At 47.8% G+C, this 23711-nt stretch overlaps 1 protein-coding gene across 2 annotated transcripts in view; it reads left to right on the plus strand.

Moving 5' to 3' along the window:
• The window catches only part of kalrna (kalirin RhoGEF kinase a), a 154342-nt gene that overhangs the window by 71518 nt on the left and 59113 nt on the right, over positions 1-23711 (plus strand). For both annotated transcript variants that reach the window (XM_026144911.2, XM_080290743.1), the window contains exons 15-32: positions 1090-1281; positions 1406-1575; positions 6809-6983; positions 7225-7477; positions 8441-8607; positions 9880-9999; positions 10872-10940; positions 11033-11182; positions 11267-11416; positions 14374-14488; positions 14610-14725; positions 17567-17689; positions 20315-20497; positions 20581-20702; positions 21080-21146; positions 21225-21334; positions 21642-21711; positions 22645-22734. In XM_026144911.2, the coding sequence (XP_026000696.1) occupies positions 1090-1281; positions 1406-1575; positions 6809-6983; positions 7225-7477; positions 8441-8607; positions 9880-9999; positions 10872-10940; positions 11033-11182; positions 11267-11416; positions 14374-14488; positions 14610-14725; positions 17567-17689; positions 20315-20497; positions 20581-20702; positions 21080-21146; positions 21225-21334; positions 21642-21711; positions 22645-22734 (2442 nt within the window). The remainder of the gene's footprint in view (positions 1-1089; positions 1282-1405; positions 1576-6808; positions 6984-7224; positions 7478-8440; positions 8608-9879; positions 10000-10871; positions 10941-11032; positions 11183-11266; positions 11417-14373; positions 14489-14609; positions 14726-17566; positions 17690-20314; positions 20498-20580; positions 20703-21079; positions 21147-21224; positions 21335-21641; positions 21712-22644; positions 22735-23711) is intronic.

Genomic DNA, 23711 nt, shown 5'->3' on the forward strand with positions numbered 1-23711 from the left:
ACAAGACTGAGATGATTACAGGAGTCAATGACAATGAGACCTTACCCCTGAAAACTGAATTGGTGGTCTCCTGATATTCCTGATGTTTGTTTGAAGTATTTGGGTACTTTGTGTCAGTGTGTGTGAGACTGTCCGGAGCTCCACAAATCCTGACAGATGCTAGTGCAGACGTTGTTGGGTCTTTGGTTCCAGCTCCTGTGAACCTCGAGTTGAGTTCTTCTGATATATTTGAGTTTTGTGGTTTTCCTTCATTATGATTCATGCTTTGCCTCCGTGTCGTGCCCACGTGTCTCAGGTCGGCATCTCTGTGTTTCCTGTTTTATTTTGACAGTCTTTGTTGAGCTTCCCTCTGTCTCCTCACTCTTAATTTGTCCACAGCTGTTTCCCCATGTGGTTCCACTCCCCGATCACCTCCTGTCTGTGTATATTGTGCGAGTTTCCCCCTGACCTTTGCTGCACTGCGAGATTTCTTATGTCAACATTTCCAAGGTTTTCCTAGTGATCCGGGTTTTGTGTTTATGTATAAGTTCTTCCCAGTGTCGGTGTTTCTCAGTTTGTAAGTGTGCCTTAATAAACGGCACGCCCTCAGTTTCTCTCAGTCTGTGTCCTGTGGTTGGCGTTTGGTTCCTCACACAAAACACATGATCTGTCTCCGGGTATCGTGACAGTTGGAGTACAGGTGGTGCAAACACTGTCTGCTGGGCATCTACCCAGAGAGCCCTGCTTCATCAATATGTATTGATTTTTGGACTTTTAGGGGCTGGAAGAATCAATCATTGGAGACAAAAGGAAAAGTGGTCACATGTTATGTTGGACAAACTGACCTGGACTGTCAGAGGAAAGGCAGAGGGTTTGAAAAAGTATGGAGACTGTGATTGGACAGCAGTGCAGAATTCAATTGTTGGTCTGTATCTGAATGTGTTTGCTCAGGGCGACTGTTTAAAACGCTGGAAATGTCGATAAAAACATTGAAGTATAAAAACTGGAAAACTGCACCAAAAAACGGTTGCGCTCAGCTTTTTGGTATCGTGCACTGCCAGCTGTGGTTCATTATACCAAACTAAGGGAATGTTTCTCTCTACCTTGCAGAACACTTACACCAACGCAGACAAGCTGCTGGAGGCAGCCGAGCAGCTTGCGCAGACAGGAGAGTGTGACCCGGAGGAAATCTACAAGGCAGCTAGACACCTGGAAGTGCGAATCCAGGACTTTGTCCGCCGGGTGGAACACAGGAAGCTGCTGCTTGACATGTCTGTCTCCTTCCACACACACACTAAGGAGGTGGGGACAGTTTTGCTATTTATTCCATGTAGAGACAGGTGATAGATGTGTGTTGAAGCATCAGCCTGAAGTTATTCACTCTCTTTGCATTGACGATCATTTCTGTCTGCGTGTCTGCATCCAGCTATGGTCGTGGATGGAGGAGCTGCAGAAGCAGCTGCTGGACGATGTGTGCTGCGATTCTGTGGACTCAGTTCAGACTCTGATCCAGCAGTTCCAGCAGCAGCAAACAGCCACACTGGAGGCAACGCTCAATGTGATTAAAGAGGGAGAGGAACTAATGCAGCAGCTGAGGTAACAGTCATACTCTTCTTATTGTGGCAGTATTAGAGCGAAAGAGAGAAGCTGACACCAACTAACAACTGAAGTAGTGAAATGAGGATTTCTAAAGTTAATAGAGCATCTCAGATTGTAGCATCAATACTGCAAATGTCATAAAAACACACAGACACATAAATACTACACAAAATGTTCAATCAAAGCACAATAACAGAAACAGTGATAGCAGCAGAAACAGGAGGGGTGGAGCAGTGAGTTCAGGGGTGGTGTCAGGACCCGCACAGCTGATCTCCATCCATCCTGTCGGACACCGGGACAGGACAACAGACAAGTGTTGGACTAACTGGAGCATCCAGCTGGAAAGCTGTAAAAGTGAACTGGTTGGAAGAAACCAGTAAAAGAAAAAACGATCATTTTGAGAAAAAAGCTGAAATGATCTTTGGGGGAAAGTCCAGAGTTTACAGTTGATTTATAAAATGCCTCTTTACTGCAGGAGGGTGGAACTGCTGTGCCTTTGCATCTGTCCAGTACCAGCCGTTCATGTCCCGTCTTCATACTGATCAGCACTCTGTGTTTATGTGCTAATGAAACATCATTTCCTTCCTGTGAAATGCACTATACACAGGTACACACACACACAGGTCTTTATCACCAGCTTCCACATTTATTCATAGTTTTCCCAGGTTATGATATGAACACAGTCTGACAGCTGTCGGTCCCAGCTGATTTCTCTCTCCCTCCGCTCCTCCGGCCGTCCGACCGACCCTACACCCCCCCCCCCCCCTTGGGGCGCGGGCAGGATGCGATAGCCGCCGTCTTCTCCACCTGTGGACGCACCTGCCGGCCCCCCAAGTGGTACCCCAGATACTGTACCTCCCTCCGTCCAACCGCACACTTCTTCGGGTTGGCCATGAGCCCCGCCCTCCTCAGGGACTCCAGGACCGCGGCACATGCTCCGCCCAGGTGTCGCTGTGGATGATCACGTCATCCAGGTAGGCAGCAGCATATGCAACGTGCGGACGCAGCACCCGGTCCATGAGGCGCTGAAAGGTGGCAGGGGCTCCGAACAAGCCGAACGGAAGCGTAACGAATTGGTACAACCCGTACGGAGTGGAGAAGGCCGTTTTCTCCTTGGACTCGGCAGACAAGGGAATCTGCCAGTAGCCCTTGGTTAAATCCAGTGTCGTGAAAAAACGGGCCGTGCCCAGCCGATCCAGGAGCTCGTCGACCCGGGGCATGGGATAAGCATCAAAACGTGACACTTCATTCACCTTGCGATAGTCGACACAGAACCGTATAGACCCATCCTTCTTTACCACAAGAACGATGGGGCTACACCAGGCGCTGTGCGACTCTTCTATCACTCCCATTTTCAGCATTTCAGCCAATTCCCTCTGAACGATTTGCCGTTTATGCTCAGGAAGCCTGTAGGGCCGTGAACGCACCGTCACGCCAGGCTGCGTTACAAAATTATGCTCAATGAGAGACGTTCGGCCGGGCAGGGGGGGGAACACATCTGCAAACCGCTGTTGTAACGCGACAACGTCCACTCTCTGGGCCTGTGTGAGATGGTCATCACAAGGGAGGGAGGCGGGAATGATGGAATTTGGCACCTCCGGCCCCAACTCATCTCTCTCCTTAACCAGGCTCACCAGAGATGCGGTTTCAACCTCTCTCCACTCTTTAAGGAGATTGAGGTGATAAATCTGCGTGGCCCCTCCCCTGTCCGACCGAGTGACCTCATAGTCAACGTCCCCGACTCGCCGTGTGACCACAAAGGGTCCTTGCCACTTGGCGAGCAACTTCGAGCTGGAAGAAGGGAGTAATACAAGCACTTTGTCTCCCGGTGAAAATTGCCTGAGTCTAGCCCCTCTGTCGTACAGGCGTTGCTGACGCTGCTGAGCCTGGAGCAAATTCTCCCGTGACAACCTCCCCAAAGTGTGGAGTTTTGCTCTCAGGTCCAACATGTACTGTATCTCATTTTTGGCGGGGCTCGGACCGTCCTCCCAGCTTTCTTTAATCAGGTCGAGCACCCCACGCGGCTTCCTGCCGAACAGTAGTTCAAAGGAAGAAAATCCCGTGGAGGCCTGGGGCACCTCCCGCACTGCGAATAACAGAGGGTCTAGCCAGCGATCCCAATTGCGTTCATCCTCGTTAATGAACTTACGAATCATGGACTTTAAAGTCTTATTCAGCCGCTCCACCAGCCCGTCAGTCTGAGGGTGGTAGACGCTGGTCCGAATAGATTTAATGCCCAGTAATTCGTACAGTTCCTGCAGTGTGCGAGACATGAACGACGTGCCCTGGTCAGTCAGTATCTCTTTCGGGATTCCGACTTGGGAGATGACCTGAAACAGTGCCTGGGCCACACTCTTAGCCGAGATGGTGCGCAGCGGAACTGCTTCCGGGTACCGCGTTGCATAATCCACCAGGACTAATACAAAGCGGTAGCTGCGTGCACTCCGATGAAACGGCCCGATGAGGTCCATGCCAATGCGCTCAAACGGGACCTCTATGAGTGGGAGCGGGCGCAAAGGCGCTCTTAGTATGGCCGGTTGATTAACAAGTTGGCAGTCCGGGCAGGACGCGCACCAACGGCGCACATCCGCTCGGATGCCCGGCCAATAAAATCGGGCTGTTATTCGCTCCAGAGTTTTTTCGTATCCCATATGCCCTGCCATGGGGTCATAATGAGCCACCTGGAAAATCGTTTCCCGGCGGCCCTGCGGCACCAACAACTGGGTGTGAGTCTCCTCCGTGCGAGTGTCACGACTCACTCGATATAGCCTATCTTTTGATAAAATGAAGCGCGGGTAGGTCCGCACGGCTTCAGGGCGCACCACGTGACCATCAATCTCAATCACCTGGTCAAAGGCTGAGCGTAGGGTGCCATCACGAGACTGCTCCAGTGGGAAATCACCCGTGGGGGAAACCTCCGGAGCCGGCGGGGCTTCCCATGAAGGACCCGCCGTCTCCCCCTCCCCGGAGTCAGTGTCGGATGACCCCGCGTCACCGCTGAGCGCCGCGCAGACACTACATGCTACTAACGGTTGTGATTGCATCCCCGCATACTGTCCCAACAGATGAAGAAACCCCGGCCAATTCGTGCCCAGAATTAGGGGATGGGACAGGCGCGGGCTAACCGCAGCCGTTACTCTATGCGTTTTGCCCTTATACTTTAATAACAGCGGGATACCTGTGAACATCACCATGAACACACTTCACCTCCACCCATTCTGCCTCCAGCAATGCCCCGGGGCGAACCAAGCCTTGGTGCACGAGGGTCTGCGTGCAGCCCGTGTCCACCAAAGCATGGTGTATACCCCCTCGAGTCCTTACCGGAATGCTGTATGTCCCTCCTGGACCGGGAGAGGGTGCTGGGGCACCGGCAACGCGGAACACCTGCCCCACTTCCATCAGAGGACAGTCCCTCCTCAGGTGTCCCAGTTGCCCGCACTTCCAGCACTCCTGCCCCGGTGTCTGTGCTGCTCTCCGTGGCTCAGGGGCGGCACTGCTCATGTCTGATCCCCGGGAAGGCACAAACGCAGCAAAAGGATTAGTGGGGCTCAGCGCCGGCGCCCGCTCTGCCTGCCCTGGCGCAGGTACCCGGCGCCTCGGTGCCGGCACTGGGGCTTGTTTGCTCGGCCTCCGGCCGCTGTCCCCGGGCTCCCCTGCTTTAGCGGCAAGGTGGTCCTCCGCCAACATTACCGCCACCTCCAGACTCGCGGGACGGTGGCACCTGACCCATCTCGCCGTCTCCGCAGGCAGCCCCTCCACGAACTGCTCCAGCACCACCTTGTCCACCAGCAGCGTCTCGCCCTCTGACGATCCCGGCTGCAGCCAGCGCACCGCCGCGTCATGCAGCTGCCGGGCCCAAGCAAACGGCCAATCCGCCGCGGCTAGCCGACAGGCCCGGAACCGCCGGCGATGATCCTCAGCGGTGAACCCCAACCTGTCCACCACCGCCCGGCTCACGTCCTGGAAGCTGCTCCTCGAGGTCGGCGGCAGACTCAGGGCCGCCGTCTGAGCCTCCCCCGACAGCAGAGGAAGCAAACGCGGAGCCCACTCCCCCTGCGGCCACTGGCAGGCCTCCGCCGTGGCACGAAAAGTCTCCAGGAAAACCTGGGGGTCGTCCCCCATCCGGGGCATCGCCACCGACAGCGGCGGAGGCTTCGGCGGGGCAGCGGCTCCGACCAGCTGCTCCAGAACCAGAGTCTGCCGGTCCGCCTACTCCTGCAGCGCAGCCAGGTGAGCCCGCTGGGCCGCCGCTTGGTCTTGGCACATCTTCACCAGAAACTGCAAAGGCTGGGCGGGCGGCGCAGCCTGTGGGTCGGCGCAGCCTGTGGGTCGGCGCAGCCTGTGGGTCGGACATCCCCACGCCGGCCGGATCCTGGGTTTCGGCACCACTTGTGAAATGCACTACACACAGGTACACACACACACAGGTCTTTATCACCAACTTCCACATTTATTCATAGTTTTCCCAGGTTATGATATGAACACAGTCTGACAGCTGTCGGTCCCAGCTGATTTCCCTCCGCTCCTCTCCGTCTCACTATAAAAAGGGAAGGAAACCATTATCAGTCCAAATCGCCATCAGCTGTTCTCACCGGCATCTCCAGCACCGCCCCGTTGAGCCCACTGCACCACTCCTCCCCTGCAGCCGCGCCCGGGACCACACCTCCGCCACACTTCCTTACTCAAACCAACTGTGAAGCATGATTTCAGTAACTCAGAGGGAACAGCAGCCGCTTGTCTTGAAGCAACAGTGTCTTTACAGCTTTATTCTCCAAATGATCAATAATATTTTAATTAATACTCAGCCTATTTTATTTTTACTTGTATTTTTTTCTGTTCTGGCACTGGATATGAAATAACACGACACCACCACAAGGTTATAAACTCATAGTGCATCGTGCACAAGCACGAATGCTGGCGGTGCTTCGGTTACTCTGTAGGGTCTGCAAAGAGCTGCAGAAGCCTGGGAATGCGCTCACAAAGATAACAGACATGGCCGTGTGTGTGTGCGTGTGTGTGTGTGTGTGTGTGTGTGTGTGTGTGTGTGTGTGTGTGTGTGTGTGTGTGCTCTTCATCTACACACAGAGTGGAGCAGGCAGCATTCATGCTACTCTAAACACAGAGAAATATGACCTCTGTACTGGTGTTCTCAGGAGCACACGCATCCTCGAGTTTGGAGACGAGTTGGACCATTTTGAATCGTCTCCTCCTGTATCCTGTGTTTTTGCAGGGATGCAGCCATGTCCACCAATAAGACGCCACACTGCAGTTCCATTGCGCACATACAGGGTGTGCTGCAGCAGCTGGATGAAGCCCAGGGCCAGATGGAGGAGCTGTTCCATGAACGCAAAATCAAGCTGGACATCTTTCTGCAGCTTCGCATCTTTGAGCAGTACACGATAGAGGTCAGGCAAGAGGAATGTTGGCTCAGTGCGTACAGTTAACTAGACGTGATGTGTTAACGCCAATCAATGCGCTTTCTTTCACCGAGCAGAATAGAAAAACATATTTTGCTAATTTTGAGGTTTTGTCAGCAAGTCTGTCAGGACCAAGTGCTCAGATCAGCTGCTGGACCAGGTCTGGCTCTCGCTGTGTTCTGTTGTTCACTTGAATCTTTATGATTGCTCGCTTTTCCCGTTCTGGCAGGTCACGGCAGAACTAGACGCTTGGAACGAGGATCTGTCTCGTCAGCTGAATGACACCAGCCGCTCGGGCGCTAGCAGCGGCAGCAGCAGCGGGGGAGGCGGTGCCTCGTCCGCCGGCTCAGAGGATATCGGTCTGGCAGAACAGCGGCTGAAGCGGCACGCAGAGAGGAAAGCAGCCATGAACAACATGACCTATGAGGTGATGCAGCAGGGTCAAGATCTGCACCAGTACATCATGGAGGTCCAGGCTTCAGGTAAGGGACGCACACATGATTCCTCTATGAGCGCGCAGGAGTGAACCATGAGGTCTGAACTTGAATCTGACAGAGCCTTTCTGTGGCAGGTCCAGACTTTTTTATCCACTGCCTTTAGCGCACACTGAGCCACACACTTTTGTGCTCACAGCCTTAGTCCTTGTTGTTTTAGTCGTATTAATCTTTCTCTGTTATATTTGGATTCCATCATTGTTGTGCATTTGACTTTGGGAAAGCACTTTGTGCAGCATAACTAAACTTGACCTTGACACTAACAGAGTGCTACTCTGGTCCCAGGTGGGATCAGTCTCTCTGAATCGCCACACAAACTGAACGCTCTGTTTGAAGCCCAAAATCACTTTCAGTGAAAGTAAAAAGTTAAATGGGAATATAGCATCCTTAAGATGCAACATGGTGAATCTTTTCTGTTTGCAGCTATTCAGCAATTCATACTTTGTCACGTGGGCGATCGTGGCTCAAGAGTTGGCAGTTCGTCCTGTAATCGGAAGGTTGCCGGTTCGAGCCCCGGCTCCGACAGTCTCGGTCGTTGTGTCCTTGGGCACGATACTTCACCCGTTGCCTACTGGTGGTGGTCAGAGGGCCCGGTGGCGCCAGTGTCCGGCAGCCTCGCCTCTGTCAGTGCGCCCCAGGGTGGCTGTGGCTACAATGTAGCTGCCATCACCAGTGTCTGAATGTGTGGATGTGTAAAGTGCTTTAGGGACTAGTAAAGCACTATACAAACACAGGCCATTTACCATTATTTCTTATTTTTACCAAATGCATACAAATTACAAATGAATTGCCCTCTGGGGATAAATACAGTCTCTCTGATCCTGAAAACAGGGCTTGGCTTGTTTATCCTTTCTTAGATAGCAGCATTTCTCTGGTTTCTGAGGTTCTCCAAAACTTCCTTTACACTAATTTGTTGACATGACAGAAGCAGAACGTGTGTGTTTGTCACAGGAATCGAGCTGACGGGAGAGAAGGACTTGGACTTGGCCTCTCAGGTTCAGGAGCTGCTGGAGTTCCTGCATGAGAAGCAGCAGGAGGTGGAGGTCAACGTGCAGCACACGCACACGCGGCTGGAGCAGACTCTTCAGCTGCGCCACCTGCAGGGAGAAGTTAAACAGGTGAAGGCATGGCACTCACAGGGACGACTCCATCTTTAACCTACTTTGCTATGCAGCTTCAGTTTGTTGTCCCAGATCTAGAAAACATCGAGACTCAGAGAAAGCTGGATCCTAGTCCAACTAGAGCAACGTTGTTATCAACTGTTCTCGTTTTGAACAGGCTGCTCGATGTTGGAGAAGTGACAGGAACAACAGCCAGGCTGTGTGTGTAGACAGGAAACACACTGCTACTGCTGCAAATGGATACAGCTGAATCATTTATTAAGCTCATGCCAACGTGCTAATAACACGCAGGCACACACCCTCACTGCTATCCTGTCTGAGATCACTCGTCAGTAAAGTTCACAACCTTGAATAGATGAGGCACCTCGTCTGCCATGGCTAACGTCATCTTCCACAGGACCACTCTCACTCCAAACACACATAACACTCACAGGTTGTCATGTTTTGAGGCAACCTTGCGCGTCCCTGTGATTGGATTGAACCAACAGAATGGGGTTGGAGGTTGGCGCGCCTGAGCGAAATCACTCCCCCCTGCACGTAAATGATTGTTGTTGATGTGGATGTCGAGCTGTGAGCGGAGAGCTGCAGCCGGCGAGGGAAGATGTCACTGAGCGGTGAATCGGGGTCGGGCCGTGCCTCCTACCTGCCACAGTCACATGATGTCATGTGTTAGGTTTTGGGATGTGAACGCGTTGATTTCACCGTGTTACAAAGAAATGTAACCCGAGGAGCACATGCATGTCACAGGTGCATCAACACTAGTTGTTGTAAACTCTCAGAAGCTGTGTGTGTCGTGTAGTTGAAGCTCTGACTAACATAATGCGTGTAGTGCAAGTGTGTCCATTAAGACATCAGTCAAAGCCAAAAACAGTCTATTTATTTGTACTTGCACAAAATAACCTTTGACCTTTCACTGCTGTAAGTTTCCTTTTGTTAAGAATGACGCATGTCACACAAAAGGTCCGAGGTGTAGTCCTACTGATATTCTGATTACACATTATTAAAGATGTTTCAGTAAGTGTGTCAATAAAAACATTACTCATGATAAACGCTCCCAGATGTTTGCGCGTGTTAGTCGTGCAGGACTGAAGCTGGAGTTTCCCGAGCTTCACTCGTGTAGCTCCACAGCGTCTGCAGACACACGCACACGTATTACATGTTATTAGTACAGATATGGTTTTAGTGAGGGAGGCTTTCCCGCCACAGCGTGTATACACCTGCATGTTTATATAAGTCGTATGTTGTCATGGTGTCTGACTCGTTGTCTAGGTGTTGGGTTGGATACGTAACGGAGAGTCCATGCTGAACGCCAGCATGGTCAACGCCAGCTCGCTGTCTGAGGCCGAGCAGCTTCAGAGGGAGCATGAGCAGTTCCAGATGGCTATAGAGGTACACACACACACACACACACACACACACACACACACACACACACACACACACACACACACACACACACACGGCCTAATTATTTACTGTACAGGAGTAATAATTTTTCAGTGTGTGCTGGTTTGAATCGTAGCAGATGTGCACGCAGTGACACAGAGGTGCTCTTTGTGATGTGTGTGTGTGAACCAGGCTTACCTCAGTCGTTTACATTCTGAGTTTGAACAGTTACAGCTGCTTCACACACACTTACACACACACACACACACACACACACACACACACACACACACACACACACACACACACACACAGTAAATCCTTTAAGTGCTGTCACTGTGGTGTTACTTTAAATAGCTGACCACAGAAGTCTGAAGGTGTGTGCGTGTGTGTGTGTGCGTGCGTGTGTGTGTGTGTGTGTGTGTGTGTGCGTGTGTGTGTGTGTGTGTGTGTGTGTGTGTGTGTGTGTGTGTGTGTGTGTGTGTGTGTCTTGATGATATGACTCCTGCATCTTCCTGCTGATGTGCTGCTGTGTACCCAGGCTCACGCACTCGTGCACAACAATATGATCAACAATATAAAATAAACTTTTGCCTCCTTACTGCTGTATTTAACTTAAATAAAACAGTGAATGAAATGTTAGGATCATTTTAATACAGCTTAATCATCAGAATTGTAATCAAAGCTGTAAATGATCTTTTCTGGCACAGAGTCGAACTTTAAAGATTCTTTTTGCCTGGAAGAGATTTTAAAAGTTTTAGAGGCCCTTTAACCTTTAAGCCTTGTGTTTGTGTAGACCTCCACAAAGGCATGTTAGGAATGGTATATTGAACTGAGTGAAAGTGGAGATAATAACCAAATCTCCTCTCTTCCAGTCTCTGTTCCACGCTAACTCTCTTCAGAAGACACATCAGAGTGCTCTGCAGGTCCAACAAAAAGCTGAGGTGAATCTTCTTTAATGCCTAACTAACTGTTTCCCTTCATTTCTCCGTCGTCAGTAGTTGACAGCTCTGACCTCTTTTGCTGCTTTTGTCAGATGATGCTACAGGCGAGTCATTATGATCCAGAGGCAATTCGAAGCTGTGCTGAGAAGGTTGCCGTGCACTGGCAGCAACTGATGCTGAAGATGGAGGACCGTCTGAAGCTGGTCAATGCATCCGTAGCCTTCTACAAGACATCTGAACAGGTGCACTTCAAGCAAACTCCACCGTCGCTGTTTTTGTTTTCTTACATCAGCAACAGGAAGGTAACTGTTTGTGCGTCTGTGCAGGTGTGCAGTGTGTTGGAGAGCCTGGAGCAGGAGTACCGCCGCGATGAAGACTGGTGCGGCACACACGACAAAGTGGGAAGTTCATCCGACAGCGACCACCTCCTGCCTCTGATCAGTAAGCACCTGGAGCAGAAAGAAGCCTTCCTCAAGGTGATTTCATGTCTCACTGTCTAAAAGAACAAAGCAGGCTGCTGGGCTTGTTTTGTTTGATAAATAACGTATGCAGATGATGCCATCATGTTCTACACAACTAATAACATGTATATACAGTATAAAAGTTTCCCACTTGCATTGCGGGCATCTTTGTACTTCAAGCTAGTGTCCTCTACCAGAGGCCTGGGAGCTGGAGAGTCCTGCAGGGTCTTTTCCTAGGACTGTGCTCTTCATCGCAGAGTTCTCAGATGTTGTTCCTGCTGCAGCCACTCACCTAGCTTGATGGTCAAGTGCTCTGATTAGCACGGGGACCACTGTTGCCTTCATCCTCCACATCTTCTCCAGCTTCTCATGTTCCTCCTCCCTGCTATAGCTACCACTCGGTATAGCTACACCTATCACAGCGGCTGCTTGTCTACCACTATGTTGGTTAGCCACCACCATTTTGTCCGTCTGTATCTGGAAGTCCCACAAGATCTTAGCTCGGTCATTCTCCACCACCCTTGGGGGCATCTCCCATTTTGACCTCGGGACTTCCAGGTTATACTCGGCACAGATGTTCCTGTACACTATGCCGGCCACTTGGTTATGGCGTTCCATGTACACCCTGCCTGCTAGCATCTTGCACCCTGCTGTAATGTGCTGGACAATGTTCCCTGTAATGTTTCATGTGTCTCCCTGAGCGTCCCTTGGACCACTGTGAGCAACAGCAGACGTGTGCACTGTGGTCACGCCAGCATCTAATCATCCAAGTTACATGGTTTATTAAAATAATCAGATTACAGCATTTATGTTAGACTACTTTTAATTAACTGCTTTAGCCCACTTACAATGAAAATTTAAAACAATCTTGTTCATCACCTGTGTAGCATGTTAACACTATTGGAAGTAAAAATAACTTGAACTTCAATTTTGAAAACACAACTTTTTTTTTTATTTTTTAAAAGCTCTGGCTTGTATTATGAGTCTGAGTCTGTGGTCTGGGAGAGAGTCTGTAACTCTGTCTGCAAAATATAATATATAATGACCAATGTTGGGTAATTAATTATATAGTTACTTCTTCAAAAAAGTAACTGAGTTATGCAAACAACAAAGTTTTTTGCAGCTGTTTACCTAAAAATGCAGCCAAGGCGTTTTTTTTTAAACAAACATTTCAAACTATTCACAGAACAATCAGCTGTTCTGCATCAAATCTGATGCCACACAGATTATTTGTGCCGCTCCAAAAATAATTTGTGTCCACTATGAGATGAAGGAGAACAACAGCCTGATACCTGCAGGCCTGACAGCAGCAGATGTGTCACTGCTGTAACACCTGTAACACTCAGCAGGCGCCTCATTGTTCTGACACACAACAAAACTGTTGACTACACTACACACTAACTACACACTAACTACACACTAACTACACACCAACTACACACCAACTACACACTAACTACACTCTCACTACACTCTCACTACACACTGACTACACACTAACTACACACTAACTACACACCAACTACACACTAACTACACACTAACTACACACTAACTACACACCAACTACACACTAACTACACACCAACTACACACTAACTACACACTAACTACACACTAACTACACACCAACTACACACCAACTACACACTAACTACACACCAACTACACACTAACTACACACCAACTACACACTAACTACACACTAACTACACACCAACTACACACTAACTACACACTAACTACACACTAACTACACACCAACTACACACCAACTACACACTAACTACACACCAACTACACACTAACTACACACTAACTACACACTAACTACACACCAACTACACACTAACTACACACTAACTACACACTAACTACACACCAACTACACACCAACTACACACTAACTACACACCAACTACACACTAACTACACACTAACTACACACTAACTACACACCAACTACACACCAACTACACACCAACTACACACCAACTACACACTAACTACACACTAACTACACAAGACAACACACTAACTTTAGACTCCAAACAGGCTAAACGTGGCAAATCTGTCACATCTCAAACACGCCGTCACTCCTAAAACTTCCCCCTCCCTAAACATCTAAATGCCATGTTGCCATATCATTTTTTGATTGGTCCACGAGGTACATTTTTCCACCAATAGGAAAGGCTGGTTTTTTTGGTGTTGTTTTAGCTCACAGGCTTTTGAGTGTTTTCCTTATAAAACGCAGTTTCTATATAAAGTATAAACAACGACAGTATTCAGGAAGAAAACCAAACATTGCAGATATTTTATCATAACTCTGGTTTTACGTGGCCGATCAACACAATTTAAAAACTGGTATAAAGTCCACACTTTGTCCGTCAGTTGTTCCGTCTGTCCTGCTCACATCTCCAATGGTTGTACACGTTGTCATTAATGTGGCTTCACTCCACATCAGCCGCTTTGCTAAAACACCGGTGTCGCACATAAGGACGCTGTCAGAGCCTGTCAGCGATGTTGATTAGCTGCGTATATACGAATGTGAATCACATCATTGGCTGGACTGTGGGATAAGGTGGCATCGTTCTGATCCCATACGGGAGCAGCCAGTCACTGACTAACACTGCAGAACAGAATTGTTAACGTTTTCATTTCAATTTCAATTCAGGTCAGATTTTTTTTTTTGTGCGCTACTCAGATTTTCTGTGCGCAGAGACGTGCCAGCAGTGTGCAGCTTAGAGGGAACATTGGTGCTGGACTGTCTCAGCAGCACCTTTACACCGGGTGTTTCAGACCCAGCCTCTGTGGATCCTGGTGTTTTCTGGTGTTCCTGCCTAGAAAGGGCGCGTCAGGGACATTATCTGGTCTGATCATCTGGATGTCCCTGACAGCTTTGAGCACTTATTAGCAAACACATAGACATTGCACAGACAAGCAGCATGTTTACTGATGTTGGTGTGTTACAGGCGTGCACTCTGGCCCGGAGGAATGCAGAGGTGTTTCTGAAGTACATTCACAGGAACAATGTGAGCATGCCTGGAGCTGCCGGTCACACCAGGGGACCTGAGCAACAGGTTAAAGGTCAGTGCTGCTGATGCAGCGTGTGTGTGTCCATGTCCATGATAGGCAAGTTAGGAAGGTTGTGTAGCAGTTAGGGATGAACTCTGTGATTATTGTCCCTGATCTGTGTTGGTGTGCGCAGCTATTCTGAACGAGCTGCTGCAGAGAGAGAACAGAGTCCTTCACTTCTGGACATTAAAGAAACGACGGCTGGACCAGTGTCAGCAGTATCTGGTGTTTGAACGCAGCGCCAAACAGGTGAGTGTGTGAAGTCCAAAGAACGAACGCTCAGCTTTGACACGAGGCTCATCGTAGCTCTGGGTAACGCTTTATAGTAACCTTTTTTAATAAGTAGCACATTGATAGTTATTTGCAGTAATGAAACAATAAAATGACAAAGGTTAGTACTGTAAACACTGGGTGATTATTACAACGTTGCACAGAATGAGTAGAGTTTGCAGTGCACCTATAAACACTGTTTGAGTTAAGTTCATGCAACGCTGTTAAAAACACATCGTTTCATATTTCATGACTTTTTCAAATATGTGTTTGTATATTGGGAATTTTGGATGTTTTCAAACTCATACAACCAGTTGTGCTTCGAGCCGTACAGGGTTGTCATTCTAACACTATAGTCCGCGTTGCCTAGCAACACTTGTTGTTTGCACACATTTTGGCTGTTTGTTAAGATGTGTTGGGCAATGAGACGGGCTACAGCGGGCAGGTAGCTGGCTGTGCAGAGCAGCGAGGGGCCGTAGCTGCACACAGGGTCCAGAACTGATGTGAGCAAATAAAGCAGGAAGTGTGCAGCAGAGTCAGACCAGCTGCAGACAGTCCAGAGCAGTGCGGACGGGAGAGGATAATAATGCATTTATTTTATTTAAAAGCACCTTTCAAGACATCCAAGGACACTTCACAGTAAAACACATAATAGAACAATGTCAACGAAGAACAATGAAAAACAAAAAGCAGAAGATAAAATAAACGATAAGTTCACAGCGAAAATGCAGATTCGAACAGATGAGCAGAGATTTAAACTGGAACCAGTGTTTCTTATATGTGGGCAGAGACTTCCACAGCCTGCAGCAGAGAGGTGAGCAGGAGCGAGGTTATGAAGGCCTTGAAGGTGAGCAGAAGAAGTTTGTATATTATCCAGATTTTCACAGGGAGCCAGTGAAGTTCCTGCAGGACAGGAGTGATGTGCTGGTAGGAGGGGTTCTGCTGATCATGTCAGCAGCACAGTCTTGAACCTGTTGAAGCTGATGGAGAGGTTTATGGGGGAGACCATGCAAGAGGGAATTACAACAGTCAATGCGGGAGACTATGGACGAGACTGTGGACAAGAATGGATGCTGTGTGGAAAGAAAAGGACGTAATCTGTTAATGTTACGTAGATGGAAATAGAACAGTGAGATTATTGATGTGACATTTAAAGCATAGTGAACGGTCTGATGACACCAAGGCTCTGAACCCGAGGAGAAGGGAAACTGTGGAGCAACAAGGAGGATTTCAGTTTTATCCTCGTTGAGTTTAAGAAAATTAAATGAATGGCTGAATGTCTGCTGCAGCCTGGTGCTGTGGACGCTGTGTTTTACTGTGTTGTTGTAGCTGAAACTGTGAGTTTCAAAGTGCAATAACATCGAGTCTCTTTCTTATACCTCCTGTATTTCAGCATAACTAATGCATCATTATCCAAATGATGTTCTTCTATACTCACTTATGAGGTAGCCGGTGTATAGTTTGCTGATCTAAATCATCGGTCAAAGCTTTGTTCAAAATTGTGACACGAAGTAACCTGTTTGCTGTTACTGCTGTTGTGGAGGATCGACGCCCTCTGGTGGTTCTAGGAGGTTTTGCATTGGTGTCTATGTTGAGGGTGGCAGTGGTGGAAAGTCGTAGAAAGCACAGTTTGTGTCCTGTTTCTCTCACGTTGTAGTTCTTTAGCTTACCTTGGCTGTCAGGTTTGGGCACCATGCTTAGCTGTAGGAGCAGATCAGGATTTGGGTAAAGTTTGTTTGTTTGTTTGTTTGTTTTCAGCACTACAGTGTGGTGTGAGACTCAAAGGAAACCTTGTGCATGTCAAATATTTTGATTTCACAAAAACAACAAAGATAAATTAAAATGTTGCTAATGGTTTATAAAGATCGTTGATGGTTAAGCAGCAGCCTGTTTCATGAACGTTCAGCTTTTTAATACTGGTTAGTATAAAGTGTTACCACTGTTCAAATATTGAGGGTGAGCACAAAAACAACAATTGGTCCTGGAGAGTCGGTCAAACAATGATTTGTAATGAACACACGCGTGGGGAGATGAACACTGCACACCGACAGCATCGATCGCCGCCCAATGATACACAAGCAGTTGTTTTTATACCATCAGGGTTTACTTTTATGACGCCCCCTCATGCGTCAAAGCAGATACAACACATGCATAAGTTTCAAAAGCACAGATGTTCTGTTGACGACTTTCGACACATCTAAAAGGACATCTTCTCCGTCTCGAGGCCAGGTGCTTCCTATTAATCTTCTAACTCTCGCTTATCTCCTGGAGCAAACTGTCCCTTATGCAGACATCATTTTGCAGCTACAAGCTTTTGCAAACTATTATTTGAATATTTGAACTCTTACCTAAACATGAGTCCAACTACTGTTTGCGTGTGTGTCTCGACCTCAAAATGCACTCGGCCTCACCCCGCCCGTTGATGCTTCTGGCCTTTTACCAGACTCTCTGTGATAGGTGTAATAATCATAACTAAGAACATGTGTAATCTACTGAATAAATGCTTTAATGAAATGATCATTAATGTAATGGTAATGATGGTTATGAATAGTAGCTGTAAAATATTTCCCTGATCTCCACACTCCGTCTCTTGACCACGAGGTCAAGAGGTCACCATACGTTGCGCTGTGTCACTCCTCGGCCCACTCAGCGCTTCTATGTCCATTAATGGCATCATGGACATCGGGCCACCGCCCCGGGGTCCACTGCCCTCGTGATCACCTTTTCCAACAATCCTCTAGCACCAGGAATGAGAGGCACAGTTAACACAAAGGGGCAGGATCAACTCTATGTGTGGTGTTTTTGTGTTGTTGTGTGCAGGCACTGGATTGGATCCAGGAGACAGGTGAGGTTTACCTGGCCACGCACACGTCACCCGGTGACAGCAGCGAGGAAACACAGCAGCTTCTCAATGACTACCATCACTTCAGACTTTGTGCCAAAGTATGTCCTGTGTGTGTGTGTGTGTGTGTGTGTGTGTGTGAACAGACAGATGTTCACCCTACACACTCTGATTTGTATTTGAACTTCACTACCAGTCAAACGTTTGGACACACCTTCTCCTTTAATGGTTTTTCTTTATTTTTAGTTCTTTCTGCATCGTAGATACAAACTGAAGACATCAAATATCTGAAGCAGATTTATAGAATTATGTAGCAAAGCTCTGTAAAAAACTCTAAAGTCTCATATTTTAGACTCTACTCTTTCTTTGTTGACAGCGCTGCAAACCTTCTCTCAGGTTTCACCTCACAGGTGAGCCTGTCAGGGTTCATGGTGGAGTTTGTTGCCTTCTTAATGACGTTGGGACCATCAGTTGTGTTGTGCAGCAGTCAGGTTGGTGCACAGCTGACAGGCCTGTTTGACAACTGTTAGAATTCATATTACGGCGAGAACCAATCAGCTGAGTAAAGAGAAACAACAGCCCATCATTGCTTTAAGAACTGAAGGTCAGTCAGTCGGAAAACTGCTAAAACTTTGAATGTGTCCCCGAGTGCAGTCGCAAAAACCATCAAGACTACGATGAAACTGTCTGACATGAGGACGCCCCAGGAAAGGAAGACCAGGAGTCCCTCTGCTGCTGAGGATACGTTTATCCCAGTCACCAGCCTCACAAATCACAAGTTAGCAGCAGCTCAGATCAGAGCCCAGATAGATGCCACACAGAGCTCCAGTAGCAGACACATCTCTGCATGTTCAGAGGACACTGTGTGAATCAGGCCTTTATGGTCAGACAGCTGCTGAGAGACCACGACTGAGGAAAAGCAACAAGCAGAGATTTGTTTGGGTCAAGAAACACAACGAATGGACTTTAGACCATCTGTGCTTTGGTCTCATGAGTCCAAATTGGAGATGTTTGCTTCCACCTGCCGTGTCTTTGTGCAACACAGAAAAGGTGAACGATGGTCTCTACGTGCATGGTTCCCTCTGTGAAGCATGGAGGAGGAGGTGTGATGGTGTGTGTGTGTGGGGGGGGCTTTGCTGGTGACACTGTTGGAGATTTATTCCAAACTAAAGGCAGACTGAACCAGCACGGCTACCACAGCATCCTGCAGCCACATGTCAGGGCAGCACAATGACCCCAAACACCTCCAGGCTGTGTGAGAGCTGTTTGACCAAGAAGGAGAGTGATGGAGGCCTGCACTGTCACCTGACCTACACCCAGTGGAGATGGTTTGGGATGAGATGGAGCGCAGAGTGAAGGCAAAGGACCAACAAGTGCTCAGCATCTCTGAACTCCTTCAAGACTGTTGGAAACCATTTCAGGCGACGACCTCATGCAGCTCACTTTTTGTTTACTGCATAATTCCATGTGTGTGTTCATTGCCTTCAATGAGAATCTACAATGTAAATAATCATGAAAATAAAGAAAAACCATTAAAGGAGAAGGCGTGCCCAAACTTTTGACTTTACTAGGCTTAAAGTTTTGGTTTGCATCAATTGTTTGGTAATTTTCCACTTTCACACGTGGGAGTCTGACAGCAGAGCGGTGAGGTGGTGCTGGGTCATCAACACCTCACAGCTTTCAAGCAGTTGAGGGATGATTATAATCAACCCTCAACATGTAAAGAGTGCAAAATCAGGAAAGAATCTGAATATAGTGAAAATAGTGATTAATATTAGAGGATGAGTAGACTGTTAACTGCTTCTAATAAAACTAAACACTCTGAGCAGGATTTCCTGGTCAAACATGGGAAAATGTTACAGTTCAACTCAAAATGTGTTTGTAGAGCACACTGAAGAACAACAGAGTCGACCAAAGTGCTTCACCATCAGTTAAAACAAGAGAAAACAATAGAGGAACAAATTCAGAAAAATAAGACGACAGTGAATTAACAAGAAAAACATCAAACAGGCCTGATGGTACTCAGGGTCAGCCAGGGTCAAAAAGTGAGTTTTAAGACGCGATTTAAAAGACTGAACCGAGTCTGACGTACGAGTCTCCTCTGGCAGATTCTTCCAGTCTGGCTGCTGCTGCCCGAGCTCCTCTGTGCTTCCAGACCTGGTTGTGCTGGTTGTCACACATGTTGAGGAGTTCATTTAAATAACAGGGCGCCATATTATTAAAAACTTTCAATCTTAAACTCGATATTTTACAGGGAGCCAGTGTAATATACTCACATATCTATATTATTGCTAATATATGTTGTAATATATCTATATCACTAAAGCACTTCTGGATGGATGCAAACTGCATTTCGTTGCCCTGTACCTGTGCGTGTGCAATGACAATAAAGTTGAATTCTATTCTATTCTAAATTTGCTAAAACTGGAGTTACTGATAAATGCAGACACTCCACAGATAGACGTGAACACCTGCAGTGAATCATCTCCAGCGTGACAGAAGAGAAGCAGCTACATCCACTGGTTTCATCTTTGTGCAGAAGGATGTATATGCGGTCATAATGAGCCCACACAGAGTGGGACCTGACAACAGATACGAGATATTCAAAGATGTACTTACAAATGTCCCACAAGGTATTAGTGTGTTTCACAAAGGGCCACGTAGGGATGCTGAACATCAGCGACTCCTCAGCTTCTGTAATTTGTGTGTCTGACAACATCCTGCAGCAAACCAAGGAGAAGGTGAAGCTGCTGATCCAGCTGGCAGACAGTCTGGTGGAGAAGGGGCACGCCCACGTGCTGGAGCTGAAGCGCTGGGTGAGCACGGTGGACCGCAGGTACCGTGACTTCTCTGCACGGATGGGCAAATACCAGGAGAGCCTGGAGAGGAGCCTGGGAATGAGCTCTGAGGTGAAAACAGCAACACACACTTGTGCCAGTGCAGTCCCAGAAACATCTTCTGATTACTGGCAGAAATGATGTTCTCTGTGCAGGACAACAAAGACCTGGAACTGGACACCATCCCTGCCAGCCTGACAGATGACCCGGAGGTCAAACTGCGTGACCCCAACCATGAGGTCAACGAGGAGAAGAGGAAGTCTGCCAGGAAGAAAGAGTGAGTTTGGAAAGAAAGGAGGACCGAGTCATCATCATGTGTCACTACAGTAGTTCACCTCGTTCGATCGCAGCCACTCACATCCACTCCACAGACGAGGTCGCCTCTGCTCCTGTACAGGTCACGGGTGTGAAAACAACACAAAGTTATGATACATACAGATTCGGTGGGGGTATTACTGCAGTGACTTCAGCTGTCTTCTGTTAGAGTGGCTGCTGTCTGTGGAAGCGTCACACGTTAGCTAAACCAAAGTCTGCACACTGACGTGACGTGAATGCATCCTTACAGCTGTGCTGCTTTCAGTCGTTTTGCCGTCACGTGTTTCTGAGGATCAGTCTTTGGTTTGCGTTTTAGTCTCAAGTCTTTTCCTGTCTCAGGTTCATCATGGCAGAGCTCTTGCAGACAGAGAAGACCTACGTCAGAGACCTTCAGGAGTGTTTAGAGGTGAGAACAACGAGCGAGTTTGTTTGTGGACATTAGTACGTTTGTGCTGTGTGGCTGACGGCTCTGTGTGCCCGTCAGACGTACCTGTTGGAGATGACCAACGGTGTAGAGGAGATCCCACCTGGCATTGCTAACAAAGAGCACATCATATTTGGTAACATGCAGGAGATATATGACTTCCACAGCAAGTGAGTGACGTTTAGATTAGGTCTGCAGCTGAATGTGCTGTCTGTGTGTGTGTTCAGTTGAGCTCTGAACCCTGTTAATATACTGTGTGTGTTCATGCATGGGCCACACCCCCCAGCTGTCCACGACAAACTCATTTGTGTCTCATCTCTTTGTGGTCCCTGCACAAACCCACGCATTAGTTCAATGAGCAGCAACGCTTTAAACTCATTCACAGGAGGTTTCACATATCACCATTCTGAACAATGTCTGTGTTACTTGAGTGATTTACAGTAAAAATATACAGTCTGTTTGTTTGTGTCTTTGCAGTATTTTCCTAAAGGAGCTGGTAAACTATGAGCAGCTTCCAGAGGACGTGGGTCACTGCTTTGTCACCTGGGTGAGAGTCACAGTGGAAACACTGTTCAGAAAGCTTTCGAGTATCATAAGTAGCTCCTAGTGACGACATTGTAAGTGTTATTTTAGGCTGGGACTACATTCAAAGAGCAGGTTAGCCCCTAAACTTCCTGAAAGCTGTCAGCAGAATATGAAGAAAGGACAGCTGTGACATCAAAGTTGAAAGGAGGCTGTATTCTTGTGTGATACTGCAACAAAACAGAAGATGGCGCTGTGGTCAGCGAGTTAGCGTATCTGTTCTGGTAGGACTGCTTCTGTCCACAGCGAGGCTTCGGTCTGTTCACATGAAGCACTGCTAGGATTGGGCACAGTGTGAGCAAATGACTGTGCTCGAGGTCATGCTGGGCAGTTACAGGCACCTCCATCTTCACAGGAAACTGGCACACAGTGAAGAAATGATGGAGCTGTGACTCTGCAGCTCACCAGGAACAGAACAAGCAAGAAAAAGATTTAAAATGCAGCATCCAAAGCACAGAGTGGCTGCAGTGGAGAGGTTTTTATGTTACAGCTCTGCTGCTCGGTGCAGCTGAAGGTCAGCAGCGCCCACACGGCAACACAAAAAATAAAACAGCCATTTAAGAAGCCATTAAAGCAGAGCAAAGACAGGATCTCAGTGAATGCATGAAACACTGTCCTGCAGTCATGCTTCTTATCTGTTTAACCTTCATCGGCAAAGTGTGCACACACAGTATCAGCTGTTTTATTCTATCACGGTTATTTTGGGGCATTTTTATGCGGCTGTTGGATGGTTGAGCAGTGATGAAAGACAGGAAAGTGGGGAGAGAGGGGGAAAGACAAAGGACTGCAGGTGTGAGTCAAACCTGCACTGTGGCCACGTGTCACACTGAGCTGAACTGGCGTCCCAGGTAGCTGTAAGTGTAAGCAGGACGTAAAGCTGCCTCCTCTCCTTTTCCAGGCTGATAAGTTCCACATATATGTGGATTACTGCAAGAACAAACCAGACTCCAGCCAGCTGATCCTGGAGCACGCAGGCACCTTCTTTGATGTGAGTATCACAGCACCATCGACGCTTCTTTTGATTGACGTTTGATTGTTCTGGGAAAAAATATAAAATCATGTTACATCTGTATCTCCATGTTTGTGAAGCTAACATCTGTCTTATGTTTGATATATTAAAGTGGCTTCGATGCAGGACACTTGCTGAGTTAGTTACTGAACAGCTTGTGAAAACATAGAGCAGCTGACTGCAGCTCCCAAACACTCTGATGAAGAGGAGGAAGCTTCACTTTATAAATGACGATGTACTTTTCTAAGAACGAGTCAGATTTCTCAGTTTCATTTGCAAATGCTTGTTTAGCATTTTTACAGCATCAGCTGGCACGTTCTGGGCTCCTTTAAACTCGGGCGACCAATCGTCCTCTTTCTGCACTTGCTGTAAAAGCCTGAGTGACATGTTTTATTTCATGAACCGCACCGAGGAGGCATCGTTTAAATATGTCATATAGCGCTTTTTTACTCTTCTGAGCACTCAACTTGTGCATTCACCCATTCACACCCATACTGCATTGGATAGCAATTTGGGCAAGTTGCTATCTAGTATCTTGCCCAAGGATATTTGGCATGCAGGCTAGAGGAAGCCAGGAATCGAACCACCAACCTTGCGATCAGTAGATGACCTGCTCTACTGCCTGAGCTACAAGTTTTTCATGACTGGACCAATCGGCCTCTTTTTTGGAAATCAAAGTATGGTCACGGTTTTTTAACCCCATTAAAAGCTCCTTCAGTGTACCTGATGCTGTTTTTATACTAAAGAAGCTGATTGGATCAACACACACTCGCTGTGTTACACTCAGCGTGCCGGGTTCATTTGTCGAGCACATGTGGAAGACAAATAGACTCAGTGGCATGCTGTCATTTCTCCCTGTACGCACAAACAGTGTGTAATTGCTCTTCTGTCAGCAGATGGTGCTGTTGCACTGACGTTTACAAGCGTTGAACATTTAATATACACATTTCTGCTGT

The sequence above is a fragment of the Astatotilapia calliptera genome, chromosome 16, assembly GCF_964374335.1.
Source record: "Astatotilapia calliptera chromosome 16, fAstCal68.1, whole genome shotgun sequence".
NCBI classification, from domain to species: Eukaryota; Metazoa; Chordata; class Actinopteri; order Cichliformes; family Cichlidae; genus Astatotilapia; species Astatotilapia calliptera.